At 36.0% G+C, this 25,002-nt stretch overlaps 1 protein-coding gene across 1 annotated transcript in view; it reads right to left on the bottom strand.

Annotated features, from left to right (window-relative positions):
* The window catches only part of ERC2 (ELKS/RAB6-interacting/CAST family member 2), a 396,230-nt gene that overhangs the window by 9,747 nt on the left and 361,481 nt on the right, over nt 1-25,002 (bottom strand). Inside the window, exon 20 of the mRNA XM_050904885.1 lies at nt 9,391-9,538. Within this exon, the coding sequence (XP_050760842.1) occupies nt 9,391-9,538 (148 nt within the window). The remainder of the gene's footprint in view (nt 1-9,390; nt 9,539-25,002) is intronic.

The raw sequence follows: 25,002 nt of genomic DNA, 5'->3' as shown, positions 1-25,002 counted from the left end.
TCAAAAATTACAAAAGTTCCAGTGTTAATATATACATTAGTTTATATCTGCATTACCTACTTTTTCCATTTAAGATTTTCATTCTCAGTGGCGTTAAACCGTTTGTCTGAACAAAGTGGATTATGACAGCTATAGCTATTGAGAGGTGCTAGTATAAGTTCACAATGAGATTATCACCAGTGAAAAAGGGTGCCATTAGACATGGCCATGCTTAAGATATGATATAAATTCTTCAAGAATGAAAAAACTCTGAACAGAGAACAAACAGAAACAGATTTTAAACCAGATCACCAACTACAAAGCAGGAAAGGACTTATGTACCAAGCCTGTGATGCCTTCAGGGCCTGACTGCTATAGGCTACAAGGCAAAAGAAGCCCCTCTCATTGGAAAATGTTTGTGTAAAAATACCATCCGAAAGAATTTGGATTCCCGAGAGCATAAGGAGGAAAAAGTGATGCTATATCCAGCTATGACTTGAGTCCTTCAACTTTTATAATATAAACCGTCAAATCTTACTGAGAATATGTGAAAAGTGTTGTGTAAGCACTGCCAACATTTTCAGTATTTTTCCAACACAGAACATTTCTTCTGAATTAACTAATTTGATCAGGCAAAGGCTATTAGCTACACACACACATTCTCTTTCTTACCTTGTGCCATATGGAGCCTGCTGCATTAAGCTATAGGGAGAAGTGGCACTCTGCTGTTTCACCCCTCCACTAATCTATCCATATTGGGTTTATATCTAAGCTGCTTGTACTTGGCAAAATTGAGAATTACTGACTCAGATTCAAAAATACAGATTCAAAAGTCAGATTACAAATGAAGAGAATGAAATCCAATGTTAAGACATGCAGAAATATTGCCTTAGGATATTTCTAATTAATAGAAAAGTATAAACTACAAGGATTTTTAAGATAGTAAATAAATTTAAGGCCAGTGAATGCATGGGCTGCTTGTATTGACATCAATGGGATCTGAACAGACATGTTTAAAATCAGAGATTAATAGCCATTTTGCTACATTGCCTGAGAATTTTCAAGGAAAAAATAACCAGACTGATTTTCCTCATATGAGAGTTCAATATATGAAGTTATTAGAAGATCTATTCTTATCTGCCCAAAATAAAACAAGGAGCTTGTGTAGCATAACTGTAAGAAAAATAAAACTCCTAAAACTTAAGGGTCTCAAACTACTCCTTTGTTCAAAGTTAGGTGCTTAAAGCCTGAGCAAGACCAATATTAAGAGTGATAGTAAACAGTATAAACAGAAGAGGAAAAAAAATAGCACAATGGTCAAATATGTCTGCAGTACCCATGTGAATGGCTTCATAACATGGATTCTATTTACTGTGCAGTAACATTTAGACTCAACAGTACAATAAATCTCTCTCTGAAGCAGATCTGTGTATATAATAATAACAACAACAACAACAACAACAATGTAGTATTCTGTGCTCCTATAATATTGCCACCTGTGAAATTCAAGGAAATCAGAAACATTAACTTAGTTTGACAATATCAGAAACAGAAGCAATAGTGATTAGGAACAAACACAATACCACGACAGTGCTACTGATCACAAAGTCTACAGATGATAATGTCTACAGACACCATAAGAAAGCATTGCAAGACTTTGTTGTTCCCACAATTGTTAAACATTAGAGGGCTTAAATGCAATTAATTAATAACAGTGTTTCAGAAGAATGTTTTGGGCTGCCAGAATAATCACAACCACAACAATTTCTAATCCTATTCTTTTTCTTATACAGTAATATAAACACTTTCAATATCATAAAATACACAAGGAAATACAGCTGAATTAATCTAACAGGGAAAATATAACTTGGGGTATTTTTTTATTCTTGACTGCTTGATGTCACCACAATAATATCACATTAGTACTATTTCTGGTGTGCTTAACTAGAACAGTATATGTAATGCAACATGCTGCCTCCAATTCCATTTTACTCCTTTGCTGCTGAAAGAGTTCTTTGAAATATTTGGATGTTAATTAGTAAGAAATAGTTCTATGTATTGCATGCAGGAGAAAATATTGCTAGTGGTTAATCTGCTGAGCAACTGTGGTTACACAGATTTTTAAAATTCCTTGATTGTTTCTCAGCCTTTTTGTTTCATTAGCAATATCTTCATGTGATGAAATATAGAGTAGTGAACTAATAGACTAGAGAAGACTGCCAAACACCAGCTTTGCCTCTGGCCAGAGTATTCTGTACACCTGCAGTCCTGAAAACATTGGAAAGGTTTCCAATTTCATGTTTTGAGAAGAAAAATAAAATGTTCTCAAGGAGTTAGAAGACCTTGCATTTTGGCCAACTCCACTTACATTTTTGGCTCTATATCCCAAAAGTGAAAAGAGGCAACTGGGAAATTTTCTCACAGTATCCAAGTTCAGAATGAATCAGTAACATAGCAGTGTCTTCTGCTCTTACCAAAATCTCTTGAGATGTTCTAAAAATGGACTTTAAGCTAATTATTTCATGAAAGATTGCATCACTATACAAATTTCTCTAAAAATAGCTGTCTCAGAATTCTCAAAAGGAATCTTGGCCAGGGTGATTATAAATATTATGTAATCACTCAGCCAAGCGCTTGTGGTGATTTTGTTTAATACTGTATTTCTGAAAGGTTTTTTAAGCCTACTATAAAGTTCTATAGCTCTCAAAATATAGCATTTGGTGTATGAATCAAAACAATTCCAGTGGTTCTGTTTTGCTGGGATTGCATTACTATGCTTGCCATTTCGTTAAACCACTAAACAATAAATATTTAACTGAGAGATTGCAGCTGCTAAATTCTATTTAAATCATTACAATTAAATATGCTCATTTCTTATGGGAAGGTGTTTGCAACACAGAGGTCACTATTATTACTACTAATTTTACAGGTGGATACACTGTGATACAAAGAATTTTCCTAGGTTATCAAAATGTAAAAGTAAGCCAGCACTTGAGATAAAACCAATGCTTTACTTCCAGCTTAGAAATAACAGTCTTACTTAAAGTCACACAGTCACAATCCATAAAAAGACTGCTCAACTCATTCACATAAATAATATTTTGGTCTTTAATATATGTATATCTGTAGCTTCATATTTAAAATAAATTACATATGTTCTCATTCCCTTACAAAGGCAGTATATTTCATTTCTTTAAGAGGCTTGTTTTTCAGTGTGAAGAATTGTGACGAATTACTTCAAAATCAATGTCTTGGTAGTTTACAATCTGTTTGACGTTCCCAATGGCCAGAAAAATTAGAATAGAAAAATTGGAGAAAGTCATTCAACTGCATATTTTGTGCTAGGAGCATTATTTAAGTGATGAACTATTTAAAAAGAGAAAAAAATCTGAAATTTGCAATTGAGACTTTTTTTAAACTTTCTTTTTTGAACACATTCTATTTCTGGTTTAATTCTATTTTAGTTTAGATTACTATTGGAATGTCCTTTGTCAGTCTGCAGGCACTGTCGAGCAATGGAAATCAGTACATTTGTCAATGTGGAAAACATTCACATTTTATAACTAAAAAAATAGTTGATTAATTAAAAAGAAAAGGATGCAGGTGTCTTTTTAAGTTGGGGGGGTGGTGGTGGTGCATTTGGGAAGTAAATACTTTGCCTCCAAACTGAGTAAAAACTGACTTCACTGTTGTAAGACAAACCACATTGAAAATAAAAGACATAAAATAACATCAAGTTTATGACATGGATACGCTAAGATGAATATTCATGCCTGAGCAGGCAGTACACTGTATTTGTTTTATCTTTGTCAAAATGGTGCCTGTTTAGACAATAGCCTGTTACTCCTAGATATTGAAAAGCTCTTGGTACTTTTATTCCTCTCATGGAATTTTTCATGCTCATTGCCTGTGGCACAATGTTAATATTCTTCTGAAGTAACTCTAAGGAAGCTTATGGACAGACAAGAAGCTTCCAGTTGAAATACAAAATACACCAGGATGCTTCAGGAGTCTACCAGAGAGATTAGAGAAGTTTTTCACAGTGTAAGTCTGTGGTAAAAGCAGCTACATTTGCATTTAGGCAATTCAATCTCAGTGCAAGTCTGCAATACATTACAGCGCAGCGATAGAATCTGTTTTTCTGGCCTTAATCCAATAACAATAAAATTCTATGAGTAACCTCAATACTTCGGGTTACTCCACTGAGTTTAATAGAATTGACCTCCTGAACCTTTAAGACATCTACTACATACTGTGCCCTATCTCTTTAAATAAGAGCAGGCTTTTGATGCTTACAATGACCTCACATGGTGGGAGCCACCACAGCTCCTGTACAGCATTCTGAGTAGCAGTAGATGAATTTGCAAACATTTTGATGTTCCAGCTAGGTAAGCACCTATAAATGTTATGAAGTACATCCATTAAAACTCCACAACCCCGTCCCTTAAATTGCGACCCTCACTGGCCTCATCAGAGTTAGGTGAAAAAGCACACGGAAATATTAAGGAGAAGTGTGCTGGTTTTGGCTGGGGTAGAGTTAATTTTCTTCATGGTAGCTAGTATGGGGCTAAGTTTTGGGTTTGTGCTGAAAACAGTGTTGATAATACAGGGATGTTTTAGCTATTGCTGAGCAGTGCTCACACAGAGTCAAGGCCTTTTCTGCTCCTCACCCCACCCCACCAGCGAGTGGGCTGGGGGTGCACAAGAAGCTGGGAGGGGACACAGCCGGGACAGCTGACCCCAACTGACCAAAGGGATATTCCATACCATAGGACGTTATGCTCAGTGTATAAAGGTGGGGGAAGAAGAAGGAAGGGGGGGACATTTGGAGTGATGGCATTTGTCTTCCCAAGTAACTGTTCTGCGTGATGGAGCCCTGCTTTCCTGGAGATGGCTGAACGGCTGGCTGCTGATGGGAAGTAGTGAATAAATTCCTTGTTTTGCTTTGCTTGCGTGCGTGGCTTTTGCTTTACTTATTAAACTGTCTTTATCTCAACCCATGAGTTTTCTCACGTTTACTCTTCTGATTCTTTCCCCCATCCCGCTGGGGGGCAAGTGAGCGAGTGGCTGTGTGGTGCTTAGTTGCTGGCTGGGGTTAAACCACGACAAGGAGTATTCACATTCTTTGTATGAAAAAAACCTCTGACTCCAGGAAATTTACTTTCATCAACAGGATTTTCCAGAGGAAGACAGTGACTTCCCTTCTTACGCCTTAAAGAGGATATTCCTGGGCATTTCATGTATACAATCAGAAATCTTGGATTCTGATGAATTCACATACATACGTCTCCTTCTCTCTCTCTCAAGAAACAGCGTTTGTATCTCTCTCAAAAAAAGCCCTTTGTACTTACTTTTTCATATCAGCAGAGGATTTTCCAAGCTACAGAGATCCTACCTCGGACACTGAAGCCACCACTTCAATAGCAATAGCAAACTAGCATCCTAGGCTTGGAGTATAACGTTGTGCTTTTTTAGGTATTACCCATTGCAATGATCCATAGTACAGCATGATTTGAAATTGCTAGAAATATGGATTTGGAGGTATAAACTACATGTCAAAGTCTAGGATGCCGCTGAAAGAGACAGCAGCAGAAACACAGACTCAGAGAGTTTCTGAGATAGAAACTCCCCAAACTGCAAACAAAAGCAAAAAGCAAAAAGCAAATCAGTCAGATACATGATGATGCAGCACAAGGGCTGAAGTTTCACAACAGCTTCTTTAGGCCAAAGTGATTCACCTGTCTATAAAGATCACAAAACAAAACTTGATTGAAATAATATTTTCTATTTCAAATGGTAAAGCTCATCCTCACTGAAAGTTAATTTCAAATTATTGCTTCTTTACTAAAATGACAAGTCTTCGAAAAACAAGATGATCTTGGGAGAGATGGAGGACATAAGGAGAGCAGATGCAATTAGAAGCTCAATTGCAGCATCACCACATGAACTCTGCAGTAGAATGAGGAAAATATAACAAGATTATCTAAAGAAACTCTAGGACATTGCTTCTACATGAGCTTCGCTGATATCGACAACAGTGCATGTAGATTTCCAGGCAAGGTGAAATTAAGTTCAAACAAATTTCTAACTTCAGTTGGCACTCTAAAATAATTACAAATGATTTCCCAATAGCTTGGCTACATGATTTAAGACATAATCCTTATTAACTGCTGCTTTACACTGCAACAACTGCCCTTCTGTTTTACAGGTCTAACACAATGGTGAAATGAAAGTCTGGTTCTGAAGAGAACACTTCTCAGCAAAATTTGGAGAATATTAGAAGTAGCACAGGAATTGTAAAAGACAGAAAAATAAGTGGACTAAAGCAACTTTCCTCTGAAACACAGTACAAAATATTTTTACATATAATGAAGACATCTCCTAAAATTGATGCACCTGTAATAGTAGAAATTTTGTAGCAACACAGAACAGATATGACCGTATTTTTTATGTTCAGGAGATGCATTATTTGATGTGCAAATCAAGAATGGGACTTCCTCTAGGATATAAATATATCAGAATAAATGTCTGAATTGCAGATGCTGAAGGAGAAAGGAGGAGTTTGTCTGCAACACATTTACTCTATCAGCTGATGTCTCTTTGTGAAACAGGGAAAGCCTACTCTTGTTGATGCTCTGCGAATAAGATTTTCAGCCACAGTGCTTCATATGCAACCTAGCTTTCCCATCACTAACTGAAAGACAGAGAACCTTTGTGAGGAGCAACATGAAAAGGAGCAACATAAAAAGAAACTCCCTGGATTCTTTAAGGTCTGCATTTTTCATCCTTTGCCCTGCTGCCTTGATACGTTCTCAGCCTCCTGTAGCCATGAACAGAAGGCTTCCTGCTTGATTGGATAGGTAGGTGCATCAGAAATCCATTTGCTGTTGCGGATATACATGAAGGGAATATAGGTTTTTATCATTGCCCAACATGTTATTTTGCCTCTCAAAGCAAAAATTCCTCCTACAGTGTAGAACAGGAGTGAATTTGGGGGCCTAATGTTTAGCATTATCTAGTGAGTCATCTTCTAATATTTATAAATCTCTCTCCTTTCAGGATCACATTAGGCTGGAGAAGTTGGGCTTTTTTTTCTTCTGTCTTTCAGCAGTAAAACAGCTGTGGAAATGGGGGATGGGACAAATAAGGCCATAAGAAAAAAACTGATGCTGCAGCTGATTCACTGCATTCACTGAAGTTCTAGTGAATCAGAAATAGATTGGGAGACAGCACCTCTCAAAGAAACTGAGGAACAGAGTGGATATATCACACAGTGTGGAATCTGTCACTTCCCCCCCAGCCCAGCACAGTCATAGCAAGGAAGAGTGGCACTAACAAGTCTTTGTGTTGGATGCACATGTGAAAGCTTTAGGGGTTGACAGTGGTTCTCCCCAAAGGGATTAAAGAAGTATGAATGATCTCTACAACCTCTATTATCAGATATTCTTAAGTGTAATAAAGTGGTGACCTAGTTAAACCACATTCCTGTTCCTGGTGTCTCTTTTTTTTGTGGTGTCTGAGATAACAGGGAGATTATTTTGGCATCAATTTAATCTAGTTAAATAGCTTTACTGAAGATCTTTATCACTATAAATAATGGAGGTATTTGAAGTATTTGGTTACAATTCTAACTGAAGTTATCCAAAACAATGCCTCTCTAGCAATCCTCTTCTGCTGTTCCTTCACTCTGAAAAAAGTTATGAATGTTTTGAACACTTTTCAGAAATAGCTTAAAGGTACAAAACCAAACAAAAACAATGGAAAAAAATCAGTTTGCCCAAGTCTCTGATGAACATTTTAAAAATATCTGTGGCAGGTATCATGGAACATGGCAAAATGGTGTATTCATTTACTCTTCACTAACAAAAGATAAAGGTGAAAGAAGATACCTAAAAGAAAATAACTGCCTTCTCTTTTCCGACACAAACCATACCAAAAAGCCCTAAAATTCTTTGGAACATAACATCATCTGCTCCAATGCAGCACAGTGGGATGAAGTACTAAAAAGCATAAAGCACGTCTGCCTATTTAGCATATACGATTTGGGTGAAATGTCTCCTGGCCAGCCGACTGACCTGAGACACGAGTGCATCATGGCTGGAACACAGGTACTTGGCTGGAATGTCTGTAATGAAGTCAGCATCACGAGTGGATGATAAGTTCATGCTCAGGGGCTGTTTCCTATTTTTATAGACCTGTGGGAAAAAGCTATAATGATTAGATGCATGAGGTCAGAGCTATTGGGAATTCAGCATAGCAGCAAAGGTTTTCCTTAACTTTTTGTTATTGAGTGCATGGAGTTCTACAGTATGTAATGCATGATCCAGAATAAAGAATCAAAACATTGACTATGCAGTATGTCCTAAACATTATTAACATGGCATGCTCATTTGTAAAGTGGCACACTGCCTGACAGCAGAGTGGTTGCTTTGACAGGCTAAGGAGACCAGAATGATTTTGCCAGTGGTATTCTCCTCCTCCTCAAGCAACAATCACAGAATTCAGTAGTGTCACACAAAGGAAAATACCAGATACAACACCTTCGGACATGGTCTGAAAACATCTTTCTCATCTTTTTCACCTATTCTGAAAGAGGAAAGGTGTTTAACAACATACATGACACACAGCACAGGTCTTTAGTACCTAGGTTACCTGAACATCCTTTGTCCTCTTGTCTACAGTACCTCTTCTGGCTATGGCTATTACCTTTTAAAATTCGGGGGAGTAGCCACTGCACAGTATGCAGAGTTTTAAACGTTTTTATTAGACAGAGACCTATGTACTGTGTCTGGTGCATGTGTACTGTGTCTAGTATGGTTATTTTCCTCATTAATAAAACAGAACATAAATTAAATTTTCTTGTGATAAAATCTATTTCTAGAGTTTGTAACTACATGGTTTTTTTATTAAAACCTCAGATGACTTACAGTGTTGAAGACAGGGTGATTTTTACTCATTTGAGAATTTATTTTAAGGATAATCACGATTTCCAGATAACCTCTCAGAAAGCCTGAAACCTTCTGAAAACACAATTATTTTACAACAGATAAGCAAATAACTGAACAGAAGAAGGTTAGAAAGAGTCAACAGAACAGATAGATCTTGCTTTTTGGCAAAGAGCATCTGCTCTCCTCTGTCTCACATAATGAAGAACGTTGGAAGCTATATGAGGGAAAACAGAAAGTGTATTTGCTGCATATAATATGAGCCAAGCAAACGTGCAGCTAAATACTTAACAACCATAGAGAAGCAATAAACACTTACATTGAACACCTCCTACCTTTTGTAACTGCTGTCACATGTCAGACCTGGCTTGAAGACTTTCAATATGAGGTTAGAATAAAATAGTACAAATGAAAAAAATGCCAATTTTCTGTTGCCATGAAAGTAGGAAAATGAATGTCTCCCCACCTGCTGTTTTAACTGATGTACTAATCTGTCCTTCTCTCGTTTAAGAGCCATTACTTCCTCTTGAGTCTTCTTTTTCTTTGAAGCAGACAGTTCAAGCAAGGCAATGTTTGCATCTTTTTCACTAATTGCAGCAAGCAAAGCTTCCTGTCTGATAAAATAAAATGAAAGTTGTTATATTCTCATTAAAACAGAACATATGCTACTATATCACACTACGTGAGATGTTTCTTTTAACCACTAGGAGAACAATCAACTACATTCTGAACACTCTTTAAATAGCAAACATTGTCAAGTCTAATCAAATCATTAAATAAACTGATTAGCCAAAAAAGTTCTCTTTATAGATTTTTCATTATTCAACTATTTCATAAAACATTTATCTCAGTTTGTTTTACTACAATATGATATCTAACAGTATTTCTGTAAAATGTCTTGCTTTTAAAGATCTTCGGTATTTATTTTTTTAAATTCACTTTCCCGAATTCTAGAATATCTTACATAAATCTGTTGTGAATTATTCAGATCATACAGGTTGAATAATAAAAAGTAAAGTGATACAGATAAAACATATTTTTATATTATCCTATTAATTTGGTACCCTAGAGACCTCAGCACAGAAATCTCTGGACATCTTCCTCATTTACTTAAATGTTTTCCTATGAATTTATTATTATTCATTGTATCACCACAAAATTATAATTCTAGAAGTAAAATACAACATCTAGAAAAGAAGTTCCTTGATCTAATTGTTCGTGAGAAATGTTTTCCTTTGGAATCTTGACCCCTCAATCTCCATAAAGCAAACAGAAACTCAGAAACATACAGAATTACATAGAAGCTAGCAGGGGCACATCATAGTTTGTGAGGATACATGACAAAGGTAATTTTTACAACATGCAGTTGGAAGCACAGATCTTGCAGTATCTTATTATTTCTTATATTCTAAAATGCTCATGTTGGCAAGGCCATAATCTGTCCCTCACGTTCCTAAATAAAAAAAATATATTCATCTTCTGCAATGCATTCAATGACTTATCAGCCAAGAAAAAGCATATAATACTTAATAGCTTTTAGAACAGAATATGTTATGGCCTATGCCTTTTTCCAGAACTATATAAGATCAATCATTAAAAAATAAACATGGATAAATGAGTCATAAATTAACCTTAGGCTCCAACTGCTAATAAATGTAAGAATACGGCTCATGAACTTCATACAGTCAAGGTAAGCTAGAAGTTTGGAATTCTCATAGTCCTTTGCTTGCCAGCAAAAATGTCAAGAAAGCTATTTCACTTTTATTTCAAAGTTCCTAATGTATTAATGTAAATATTTATAGGACAATATTTCTGATGGAGTCAAAGAAAAACAGCTCATTTATTTTACTCTCAAAGTTATGAGACATGGATCAATTTTAGATAAACAGTTGCATTTTATTCATACACTTAAATAGTCTCATTTATTATTCTGTCTTCTTCATTCTAATCACAGTTAAATGATGTTTAAAAGAGGATCCCATTAAGTCTCCAACAGTTTTAATCTAAATGAAAGCTATTAATTATTTTACATAACAGGTATTAAAGAAAAAAAATATCAGAGGGTCACGTATCCATAATGCTCATTTGAAATGAGATATAGGTATATTGTTTTCTATAAACCTCATAATAATGCATAAAACTTGCTGCATAGTAATTTGTTGTGCTGGTTTTGGCTGGGGTAGAGTTAATTTTCTTCATGGTAGCTAGTATGGGGCTAAGTTTTGGGTTTGTGCTGAAAACAGTGTTGATAATACAGGGATGTTTTAGCTATTGCTGAGCAGTGCTCACACAGAGTCAAGGCCTTTTCTGCTCCTCACCCCACCCCACCAGCGAGTGGGCTGGGGGTGCACAAGAAGCTGGGAGGGGACACAGCCGGGACAGCTGACCCCAACTGACCAAAGGGATATTCCATACCATAGGACGTCATGCTCAGCATATAAAGCTGGGGGAAGAAGGAGGAAGGGGAGGACGTTCGGAATGATGGCATTTGTCTTCCCAAGTAACCGTTCTGCGTGATGGAGCCCTGCTTTCCTGGAGATGGCTGAACGGCTGCCTGCTGATGGGAAGTAGTGAATGAATTCCTTGTTTTGCTTTGCTTGCGTGCGTGGCTTTTGCTTTGCCTATTGGGCTTTGTCTCAACCCATGAGTTTTCTCGCTTTTGCCCTTCTGATTCTCTCCCCCATCCCACCGGGGGGGGAGTGGGCGGGTGGCTGTGTGGTGCTTGGTCGTGGCTGGGGTTAAACCATGACATTTGTAAAAGACTGTCAGTGTTTTCATATGTTGTGCTCAAATACAATATCAATTCCATAACATTTTCATTAAAATCTTAATTTTTTAATGCACTGAAATAGAAGAAAGCTGATTTGCTACTGTATTCAACAATTCCTCTCACCTTGCAGAAAGCAGAGAATATATGCACCATATAAAATCTAAATATGCTCTCTTTTGAGCATCTGGCTCAAACAGAAAGAAAAATGTAACACAACTTCATCTTTTTTTCCACAGTATCTTTTACATACAAGTCTGTACTTTCCTCTTTTAGAAATGTGTCCTAACCCTGGAAGGTGGGGGTTTTTTCAGGGGTGATAACATAAGCTTTCTGACAGAAAGTGTCAGCAACAGGTATTCTGTGACTTTAAAGCCAAAGAAACAGCGTATTGCATTATTACATAAAATACTTTTCTTCTAAACTAAATAAGATTAGGTTAGTTCCTCTACAGTTATCTGATAGCAGACTGTATTAAAATTACAAAGAAAGGTTAGTCAAAAGTTTTGACAATGTTCCAGTGGACCATTTTCCAATGTTTAACTTGCATCAAGCAACAATTTTGTTGCTATTTTTTGAACATTATTAAAGAAAAGGTTTCACAACGTTCCTCTGGTTTTCAGGACATGTAGGACAAAGATCTGCCCTGTCTGCAATTAACACCAGTGAGATTAAATCCTAATCTTTAATTCATGGTAAGCATTGCTGTAAAGTAGGTACCTCTGGTAAACAGCAAAATACAAATCTACTTATACCATAATTATCAGTCTAAAGACACACTTATTTAATATCTGAAGATAAACATTGACATAACCATCACAAACCCAACACACTCAGATTGAAAATAGGTAAAGAAATCTACATCTCAGGAATTCCAAGGTTTTTAAATACATTTTGATTAATTCTTAAGTTATGTAAGTTAACTCCATCCCAGCCAGGCCCAATATAATATGTCTGCTCATCTAATAGCAAATTTCATGGTAAAAACTTGCCATCTATGAGGTTTCTAATGATATATAATGTTATTTAATTATGTGTAACAGATATTACAGCTGTAAAAAGCCACAAACAGAATAAAAGTTTCAAATTTACTTGAAAACTACATGAAGCTCTACTGAAATTTTACTTCTCCAAAGTTTAGATTATTTCACTGCCTCAAAATTGGCAGTGAAAACACAAATCTGACTAGTGAAGAAGAGTCAGAACTACTGAATTATTTGGTATAATTTCAACGTCTGATAATGGGATTCCCTCACATCCATCTTTTTTGTATTGCCAGCCAAAATGATCACATGTTTTTGTGGTCATAACTGTTCAACTGTGCAACACTCTCTAGCCCCACTTTAAAGTAGCAGATGAGGTAAAACCTTCCACAGGAGAGGAGAGCCAGTCAACATGCTTTGAAAAATCTGCACTCTGGATTCCACAGCCCCCAAACCAGAAGATTTTGCAGACCCTAGCATGCTTTTTCTCAGCTGATGGTGTTGAGGGATTATGAAAGCCAATCAGAAGTTATGAGAATGTTTTTGCAAGGGAAAGCTAACAAAATCTTTTTTCTCTATCATCTTGTGGCTCACAGGATAATTCCATTCAGTGCACCACTTCTCCTATCTTGAGAAAATACTTGGGAAAATACATAACCAAACACTTAATTCCAGGAAATAATGATTCATACCAAACACTTCCAGGAAATAACGGTTCATAGTCATGTGAAATAGCTGCTGTCATATGACTCCATAAGTGCTTCACTGAGATGCTCTAAGATTTGAATCAAACCCACAGCACCCACACAAGTTTGAATTGGCCCCCCAAAATTATTGTCAATATATTTGTTTAATTCTTATCTTTATAGTAAATGTAAGTGGAGCTGGGAGGCCCTAAACCTACAAATGTTGAGAGACGACTGCACAAGAATACAAGGATGGTGATTTTTACTGAAGTCCTTCCACAGCAACGTGGAATGATGAATACATCTACACAGATGGGCAGCTGAATGCAAACTCACACTGCCAGTACTCTTGAAGCTGCCCGAATGTGGGTCAGCTTCAGTTCAGAAGCTCCAAAGCCTCATTTATCTAAGAGACAAGGTGTTTTAGCTTGGGCATAGTGCCACACAACATGCTGATGGCTTCCAGACTGGAACTGGATCACACACAGCCTGCTCAGAGTGTGGGCAGAGCAAGCTTGCATCTGTCTGCACCTGTCTGCACAGACATACTCCTGGAGTATGTCGGCATATTATCTATGTCTATTATCATGGATAATCTGAACAGTAATAACGTCAAATATGTAATCCAGTGGCAGTTAACCAGGCATCCGGGTTAACAAGAGTTCAGCAGAGCAGGACTGTATATTCTACCAAATGATACATGTTGGTTGCTTACATCCTTATTAATTAACTACTTCAATACAGAGAGAAGACAGAGAGACCCAACAGTTTTTATTATTATTTTACAGAGTACAAAATAAAGATGTAGGTTGTGACAGGGCATCTAAAGAAACCCAAGCGGCCTCCTTTACTTCTGCATGGCCTAGCATACTACCAGAGTTACAGTTCCTCCACTAAGTCCCTGGGAGATAGACGTTGAAAAATACCTTGCCCATACTGGTGAGGCATCATATGTGAAGAGATCCAAGCACTTATGAAACAGCCTGTGGGGACAGACGCAGAGCTCTACATTATCATATCTCATTTATTACATATCACACACTGGTTTACCCACGTCTGTGAAAGTTGCTGTGCTACCCTGTCGACATACTTCAGGTTCCCTGTGGAAGAACCAAATCTGATGAACAGAAGCAATTTATTTTAGCTACGCAGTGACCCTGCTAAAAAATTAATATCACCATTTTTGCAGGAAACATTTGAAATGAGATTATCTGACCACTAGGAACAAGGCTAAGATGCCAGCAAAACAGCTGACAATAATGACTTTCTCACTGACAAACATGAAGTAAACTTCATTCAAGAATGTAAACAGGAGGCAAGGTCTTCATCTAAATCTCTCAGGTGAGTATTACACTTCCGCTTTGCTGCTAGAAACTGAAACTCATCATGCGTTTCTGTGCAGGAGTTTTTGAAAATCAAGAACTGAACTGGCACCAAGAACAACATACAGTCTGATATACTCTTCAGCTAACATGCTTAAGACTGTAAGCATAATTTATAATTCCTAATTATCTACTGTGTCAGGAAAAAAAATGACTATCCAAATACAGTTCTATAGAGATGTTATCACTCTTTGCAGCCAAAATGTCTCCTTATTGTTTAATAAATGATGGTAATAAAATACATTTTAAAATAATTTATTAGAGCACTGAATTAAATGACATTCTTTAACAGTAATATTTATAAAGCGTAATCCTTTTTGCTATTAGTAGTTTTTCCTCTCTTTTTTGGCAAACTAATCTGTTACACAAATAACAGGGTAGTACTTTTAACACCAAGAAAATCACTCTAACTGTACACGGTAAAATTAGGTAAACTCTCAGATTAATAAAAGACTTGTTAAATCTAACAGCATTTGCTCCACTTTGGTAATTATTCTGTACATTTTCCTTTGACATACATAAAATAATTCCTAGGATTCCCAATCTATATATCCTCCACTATAATATGGTTGCTTATTACAAGGAGGAGAGGGAGAACTTTTCCCTGGAAAAGCAAAACTCATGAAATGAAATTTCTCCTCCCTGGCAAAGCCATTCTACTCCACAGCAACCCGTTACCTCAAGCTAGACTCCTTAATATAGAGACAGTGAATATAACAGTCTCTTGATGAGCACACTTGTAGCTGCGAGATTAGGGCTTAAGGTACTAATGATTCCAGTGGGAAGTACCAAGAAACTTGCACAAATATCTTAGTATATTTAATGTCACTTCATACTAAAATACAAAAGAAAAGATGAAAGGAACAGTCCCTTCCTAATGGCCAGGAATTAATTTATTTACACAAGTGGTATTCCACTCAAAACTATTCAGGATTCCACTCTGTTTAATGTTTTCATTAACTACATGGATGATGGACTAGAAAATCTACTTACTACATTTCAATGAGACTTGAGAGTGGGAGGATCTTCAAGTGCCATGAAGACAAGAATAAAAATGTCTTGACAGACCAAAGACGTTGTCTAGAAAACTAAGGAGGAGCTCTATATTAATGATCTGTTGTGAATAAGGCAAACCTCATACTGTGAAGTATAAACAGAAATAGATTGCAAGACAGAAGTGATTCTTTTGATCTACATGACTTCAGGAAGATCTTAGCTGAAATACTGAATCCAGTTTGGACATGATTCTTCATGAAAAATGTGGAGACTGTTCAGGGGAGAGCAACAAAAGCAGTCAGAGAAATGACTGACAGGAAAACATTGGAAAAACTACAATAAATAGTCTATGAGTGGCAACATGATAATGAGAACATAAAATGCTACGTCAAATTGAAATAGAACTTTTTCTTCCCTATCCATGGCACACAGAACAAGAAGTAATGTGCATAAATTGCAGGAGAAAAAGTTGCAGTTTTCTCCTCCTAATATCTAGCCAAGGTCTAATGATAATGGCAGGTAAGTATGAATAGCAATTGAGTACTGGAAGAAATTGCTGGGGAAAGATGGTCACTGCCAGTGGAAGTCTTTTTGAACAATTTAGGCAAACATCTGTTAGAAATGACCTCGGTATAGTTGATGTTGGCCCAAGACATGACCTTACCAGCAACCCAATTATTCAATGATTCGATCTCTGTGTCTCATTTAAGACAGTAGTCCTTGGAGTTAATGTCATGTTTTATCTGCTTCCATCATATGCTTGCTAGCCTTCCTATGACTGGAAGAAAAGACCTTTTACATTTAAGTTTCTACATCTATAGTAAGAAAGAACAATACAATTTTCTGTGAAAATTTCCATGACAGTAATTACAGATAAGAATGACTTTATACTGCATAGGCCATTCCTCAGTGATAGTAAAATACGGAGATGCCTTTCCTTGGAGGATCTATCAACCATTAACCTGATAATAGACATGGCTTTTAGACAAACAAAAAGTATGAAATCATATAAATCTTTTAGCAAAGTCACTGGAAGTAGCGTTAAAGAACAATTTGAATTAAAGAAAAATACCATACATACGATTAGAGAAAGCAGATAATACCAAAGCAACTCAATTATAAATGTAACCTAACACCTGAAAAATGCAATCTTATAGATCTCTAGCAATACAGACATAGAGTATGCATTTGTGAAAGCGTCTGTCTTGGAGTAAAAAAAATTACTCAATATGAAAAGGAAGCCTTAGCATACTAGAAGGGAAGATAAGATAATGCAAGAAGAAATAAATCCATGAAAGACTCTGTTGAATGCCAAACTGAAAAAGTATATTGTATACAGTATTTTATCAAACTGCAGCCTAAACAAATGTCAAATGGAATAATTTCTTTAACAAATATGGGCAACAACTGAGAAAAAAGGGTTGTTCACTAGCATATATTTAGTCAAGATTAACTATGGATAAAAAAATGTACTAAGAACAGATTTAATAACCCTAAACTGTCATTCAGCTTGTAGGAGGTATTCAAGATACAGCTAATAAAACACAAAAAATGGTTCTAACCACCCACAAAAAAATCTCAGTAGTATAAAACACTGAAGGATGACCACTAAGATAAATGCTTTCTTTTGAGAGCTGCCTTGCAGTTAACCTTCTTAAAGAGTCTCCCAGAAACCTCTAATCATAATACATTGCATTGCCACTTATCACAGTCAATTTAGAAGTGAACTCTGTAAACACTCCTGCTTTACTCCCCACCTCTGTTAGTCTAAGAATAATTTTCTGAGCTTTAATAAAAGAACTCATGACAACTTTTTGGGAGGTGGGGTGAGTTCTTAGAAACAGTCCAGTTGTAATCTAACAGAATTCCAAGATTAAGATTTATAGAAACAAGATCTTCTAACAAGAACTTTTACTGCCTTTACTACTTAAGCCATTCTCCACAAAATACAGAAATGCAACTTAAAAAGTCACCATTAAAGTTAAATCAAGTCAGAAATGTTTGAACTAACGATATACAGTAGAGTCCTCAGCCAGCTTCTTACATGCTAATCGTACTGAAGGAGAAAAAAAACAGCTCAATCAACTTTTTCCCTTTAATTATTGTTTTCTTTCCCTCATGACCCCCAGTATTCAACCTTAAGTTCAGTAGGAGGTGACTAGAGATAGACGGTGATGAGAGATCCTGTTTGAAACAGCTTCTCTCTGTCACTCCTAAAGCAAATAAATGGTTTGTTAAAACATGCTGTTAATCCATTATGGATGTGCATGAATCTTAGAAAATAAACTTCAGAATATTATTGGTATTTTAAAGCTTTTTCTTTAAAAACAAGACATACTGATCATAAGCATGAAATTTAAAATCTGTGTATTCAACAACAGAGTTGTAAGCCTAAGCTAGTTGTGTGACACAGACATATAAATTCAGTCACTATTGATTTTAGACAATTATCCTAAAATTGTATGTCTGAGGCTGACAGAAAATTTGTCCCTCCAATTACATGATTAAATATGCTTTACAAAAGCATATTTATAGCTTACGACTTTTAAATGAACAATTATTTTGCACTGTTTTCAAAGAACAATCCCTTTTTGAAATACCTTCAGAAGAAAAAACAGCATGAAATAGCACTTCAGGTTGGCCTGGTGCCCTTACAGCAAGCACAGAGAACTACTGACGCTCCACAGCCCAAACACACCAAGAAGCAGAGAGGACTGCTCCATTAACTACGGGACAGAAAGATGGGGGACCCTGCTTTTACACACCCCAGTCCACCAGTCCAGCCCACCAAGCACTTCTCCTCGTATTAGCTGAGTATCAAACCTTGAATTTACCATCTGATCAAGCCTTCTGCTGGAAGCAGGTGTGAGGAGGAAATAAAGCTTACACTGTGTGAGACAGACAACAAATAGTCTCTGTATTACACCTGTATTAGCTCTATATTTTCGTTAGGCTAGAATCAAGGAGAAACAGGAAGAAGCAGCTGTCCTTAATGTGAAATTTCAGAGTAAATGGAAAGAAGGAAAAGAGAGGGCCTGATTCTGAATATTCACGGAGGAGTTTCTTGAAAAAGCAGCTTTCTTATCCATTTGTCCTTTTCCTCCAGTTTACCTCCCCAGAGTCACAGTTCAGTGCTTCTTCCCTATGTTTCATTATTCCCATAACCACACTTGTCCTTACATCCCCCAGTAACAGTAACTGTATTGTCTTTAGGCTGGCAATTTTAAATTATTCCTTTTTTTCCTCCTTAACAGCAATTTGGAATGTGCATATAAGGTCTTTTTTTAAGCAAACAAAAATCATCCAGTATAAAGGTACAAGTTCAGAGAGAAATTTTAAAAGGCAAAGGCACTTCATGCCCATCTTCTGAGGCTAATTTTCAAGTACGAAGTAGGCACTCAACTGCCCTTTGAATTCTCTGAACTTTTTCAAACCCTATAACATTGCACTTCTGATGTCTCGATGATTTATGTTTTAGAAATGACAGATAAGTAAAACAGACCCCCTCAGAAAAGATGTATTCATCTGTGAAAGCAATTACATCATAGTTTCATAGATCATGCTTCAATAACCACTGCATTATCATTTCATTCAAATGGGCAGCAGTGCTCACACATGAGTAGATATAACAAGCTTCAGACTGTGCGAGAAATGCAGAGAAAAAAGAAGAATATACAGTGCTGCAAAACACAGCTGAAGAAGTTAGAAGATGACAATTATTTCTGGGGTTTGCAGCTTTTTACTAGAATTGACTCCTATTGTTCATTTGGCTTTGTATGATTCTCCATAGGAATGCAACCAACACTTGGTTAAAATACCTCTGCCTGTTTTATGCCATACCACAATGCGGTGCAGAAATGGGGACTGCTGAGAACAAGAACAATGGCATCTGAAGGCATGGGATTGTGTTACAGCAGAACATAGCACTGCACAGGGTCCACCTAAGTTAAACAGGAAAACAAAACTATAGGTAATCTGTCATTGTCAGCCTCCTTATCCTTCAACACCGTTTTTGTGTTTATGGAAGACAAAGATAAAAGTACTTCGCAGGATGAATGGTTTGATCTCTAGAATATAGTTCTTCGTAACGTTTTTGAACTGCCAAATAAATGTTTAAGCTTGGAAAAAAGTTGCTATTAAGAGTTACTATTGTTTTAATGAATTTGCAAAGAATTCAAAATATTTGAGTCAAAGACGTATAAAACTGAGATGCAGAGACAGAATATTAAAAAGACATACACTTTTGTTAATTGTATTCTGTTCTTAATTTTGAATTGACAACCTATTCCAAAGGGCCATTTGTTACAAAGTAGATGGTTATGCTAAAGAATGAGTGGGGCTTTCTTTCAACTTCTAATAAATGCTGATCAACAAAATTATCCTTTTGGCAAACATATAACACAAATAAAAAGATACTAAAATCTATTTCCTTCCTTTCCATTGGAAATCTAAGAAAAAGATTGGTCTGATTTTGAAAGAAGTAACTTAAGGTCCTCCCTCTAATTTCCATAAAGTTACAAGCAGCTGTCCTTTGAATAACATATATAACAAAACTCATAAAATCCAATGTAGATCACATTGAACTTTAAAGTATATCACAGAGGGAATAATTAGCTCCATTTTGAAACAACATATAGAAATCAATATGAATATGTATTAGAATTTATGCCTTGAGCTTTACAGTATATTAGAAGACAATTTCAGGAAAGAAAATTGCCTAAATATGTACGATTAACAAAATGCACTCTCTTGGCAGTGCATAATTCATATTTGATAACTGATCTGAGGGCATAGTTTAAATGCTCACTTACTAAATAGGGTGTCAGACAGAGATTATGTAAACCAGTGTCGTATAATTTCCACTAGCCGCAAATACATGTCAGAGTACAATTCTGTATGTTAGCCTTAAACTAAGAAACTCCTTAGAATTTTGGACACACACACACACACCCCCAAATAGGCTGACAGTTTTAATATTTTAATTATTCTAATTTAGATCTGTGAAGTCAGAATCATCATTATCATTATTAACATGATGACATCCATTACTTATTGCTACGCTATGAGTATGTGTCAAAACTGTTACATAGCTTAATTTGATGGATACAGGAAATTCTACAAATTATTACAACTCAACATTTTTTATTTTTTAAAACTACAATGTTTTTATTAAATTTGCCTAGTTGATAAGGTATTTCTAGGTACAGAATAAACTTAAACGTACTGCTCCAGACATATCATTTCTGAGGATTTCATTATATTGGGAACCATTCGATATGTATTTATGATCAACCCACAGAAAACCAAATATTAATACCACTAATTATTGGTGTTAACATAAAACAAAAGTAGTTAAGCATCTGAGTAAAGAAGATAATTAAGGCATTTATTCTCAAACTAACAGGCCACCATTCCTTTAGGTGTGGGATGTCTCAAGACATCCTTTAGGGTAAGTGCCTAAAGGCATTCTGTCAGAGAACATCTATTCAAACCCTGCCTCCATCATTTTACCTCAGTGCAAAAAACACCTTTATTTTTAATAAAATACTGCACGCCCAAAATACAGCATATGAAAATAATAACTATAAAATAGAAAAGTATCAGTAAAGACAATGAAAGCCTAGAGCAGGCACAAGATATTTTATAAGGAAGGAGAAAGGGAATTAGACAACAGCACACAAATATTTCTCTAATTAGTATCTTAAAAGATTGGGAATGAAAGAGATAGGATACCACATGATGTTATTTAATTATATGACTTCCCTGCTAATGGAGTTATTCACAAGCATTGCCAGGAGCATGAAGATCATCATATGATTCAACTTTGCATAAAGAAGTTTGCTCATTGATCTTCTTTGGTGGGTTAACTGTTTCAAAATTTGTTTCAGACTAAGGAAGCATTTTAAAAAAAGGCATATGTACAGTCTTAGAGCTCTAAGATAATACACATTGACTCACAGTGAAGACAGTTCGTACTAACTTTCTCAAAGCAGATGAAAGAGGCATAAGGTATATCACTGAACTGTATCAGAGAGAAGGTATAGTGCCAAGCAAGACAGATGTCTGAATGGCAATAAGGAGTCATCACAATAGAAATAACAGTAGTTGGATATTTCAAGATAGTTCCAGAACAAATTGTAGCATGTTTAGTCTTGATAAACAATTAATTTCTTACATATCACACTAGACTAACAGGACTAACACATGCAGTTCTCTATTGATTTGAATAATGTTTCTGACGGTCTTCAGGAAAACTTATAAAACTGAAGGACTTCTACAGAGGGCAAAGAAAGAGTCTGCTTTAGAGCTAAGATTGAGTTTGTTCAAATTTCACTACAAAAATGGATAATAAAATTACTTAATCCACAGGACTACATTAATTACTGAAAAGTTGCTTGATGATACTTTTTAAATTATTAAAATCAGTGAATTAGAAATAAAAAACTATATGGCACTTACTATTAGTTGGGTAAGTCAACCAAATTGCTTCTCTTTCCTTGTCAATGTTTTAACTATCAGCTCTTTCCATAGTTAGATCACTCCCTTCTGTAGATATCAGCTAGGTGTATGTCAGAAGGTATCTGTTCTAGTTGGGTATTCTCAAGTGTATGTTAAAAATAACTGACTGGGGTGAATCTTCTTGAGGAAAGGGGATATTAGGACCTTTTCTGAAGAAGCTACCAAGCCTGCAAGGTGGGAAACAGAAAGATGTGTCACAGCAGGGAGCTGGGGACCAGTAGCTTGCAGGGACACCCAGATTACAAGCAGGGGTGGCAGGGGACAGACAGTACTTCCTTCTGAGGAACCGGGAAGTGGATAGAGTTTGCTGCCATTCAAAAGTCACTGAGTTAGCTGGAAAAGGGGCATGTCTGCAGGGGGAGAGTTATATATAGATCTTTTAATTTCTGATGAGACATTCCTAGCCTTTCGCTCATCTTTGAGGAATGTTTAGGAGCAAAAAAAAAATAGATCCATGTCAAAACTATGACCAAGCTGTGGCCCTGTCACGAGACATTAGACTTTCAGACACTTATGTGTGTAGTCATTCAGTCATGTCTCCATAAACCATAGGATCTGAGATCCATCCAGATGGCACACAGCTGAGTTTACTCATCAGTTAGACACATATATGTTGGCAATGAATGCACTGCTGTAATCTTCAAAGTGACAGTGGAGTAACAGGACTGTGTATAGTGGTCTTGTATATATTTTCAAATCTTTTCTTCCTAATGAAGAATGCAGCATTTTTCTCCTCACTCTTTCTGCTTTTATCCTATGGAAAACTACAGGAATTAGCAATGTTTCCCTCCCACTTCATTGTATCTGCAAGATTTGCAAGGCCTGAGAGTTCCCCTCCTCACTGTAGTTCATTAATTGGGAGGATACAAATGACTTTTCTGTTAGAAACAAAATATGTTGAGTCCAGTGTGCCAAGTCTATTTTTAAGATAGGGCTTTAGAAAACATAGAGAACTAACCTGAAAAGCCATCAATAATAAAAAATCAAAATACTTTCAAAAATACAACTTCAAAATACTGTCTAGATGTATTCTAACAAAAACTACAGAAGGCTTAGTATTTGGCAGCCAAGCTACTTAAACCTGTACTACACATAACAAGAGCAACACAAAAGCAGACGATAAATTACTCAAAGAAACACAACCAGAAGGGATTGAAAGAATCAAAATCAAAAGGGATTGTTATTGGAAACCCTGATGCTTAGATCAGGATGGATGACACTTTTTGGCAAAGAGGATGTGAAGATATTATAGTACACTTGAATTTTAACACAGGCATAAATTTCATAGTTTAAAAGAACATTACAGTGGAAAAATAAAAGCACAGCATAGAAGCATTGTGCAGAATGCAAATCGTTTCAATTTCCAATTTTCTTTTTCAAATCTGACATTCAACAGTGATGACAAACTCTATCCCACCAAATTTAAACTCGAGTTAAAAAAAAAACAAAACCAAAAACAAAAGCAATGCAAGTTTCAACACTGAAAACTGGAAAGTACTCAGACAGTTCAGATAGTAAATTCATACAATCAGGTTGCCCCAGGGATAGTCCAACAAGAGGTATGTTTGCAAGAACATTTAAATTAATAAAGATTGCTAAATACCTACAGTGGCTATGGTACAGTCAAAAAGTATAAATTACTTCCAAAATCTAAGGCACGGACTGTAAGTGTAAAAAAAATCAATAGTGCTTTTGGGAAAATAATAACCAGCCAATTCAAACAAAAAAAGTTTGCTTAGAATCAAATAGAGGACACTTTCTGGGGCCTCTGCATATCCATGGTTGATTTGATTATTTTTTTTAAACTATGTACAAAACTGTACACTTACTATAACCTTGGATGAGCTCTAGAATCCAAGACAAAGGAAAAATAAGATGTTTCTAAGCAGGATTTTGAACATTACCTGAATCAACAGCACATCTGGAAAGAATCGTGACAGAAAGAGCCTAAGAAATAGTTGCTATGGAAAATGCTCTCTTAAATTGCTATCCGGGTGGCCTTGTGACTCATACAAATAATACGATCCATTTTAAGATGAGTTGCCGCTAGAAGGAGGAATGCTAACAGAAGTAAGTGCCTTTGCTATGCGAAATGAAACGACAGCTGTTAATTTCTGCAATGAGCAGAGATTCTGTACAGGTGGTAGGAAATAATAGCACCTCAGCAGCTCAGAGAAGCCAGAACTAACCAAATCAAAGTCTAGATACAAAAGTAGGTGTAGTATTTTCTTCCTGTTGCGCAAAAGGGAACTAGTTAATTAGTACCACTCAACTGTGCAGGTAGCTATGCTGTTGAATGCACTGTCCAAGACAAAAAAAAAAAAAGCACACTCTCAAAATACAACAAAGATATGTAGTATTCCAGAAATTATTTTAAAGCATATGAGAACCATGTTAGCTGGCTAGAACAATATTTCCCCAAGTAAGAAAATAACACAAAAACTTGCCAAAAAGATGCTGAAAGAGACAATGCAACATTATCCTTTCTGGAATAGAAGAGTAAACAAAACCAAAAATTCAGGTCAGTATCAGGTGCTAAGAAAGTTTATCTATGTCTGCCGTAATTCTGCCAAAAAGAGAAACATATATAGGCTATTATTGTATTCATTATAAAAACCTTTGTTTTAACAATAAAAAGGCAATGCTTTGGTTAATAAAGAACTGATGTATTTTTAAAAGTAGGAAACACTATGTAAAAATCTAATAAATATAATATTTAAAACATTAAAAACTACATTCAAGTAT

This window comes from Gymnogyps californianus, chromosome 13, assembly GCF_018139145.2.
Source record: "Gymnogyps californianus isolate 813 chromosome 13, ASM1813914v2, whole genome shotgun sequence".
Taxonomy (NCBI): Eukaryota; Metazoa; Chordata; class Aves; order Accipitriformes; family Cathartidae; genus Gymnogyps; species Gymnogyps californianus.
This window is presented reverse-complemented; position numbering and strand designations above follow the sequence as displayed.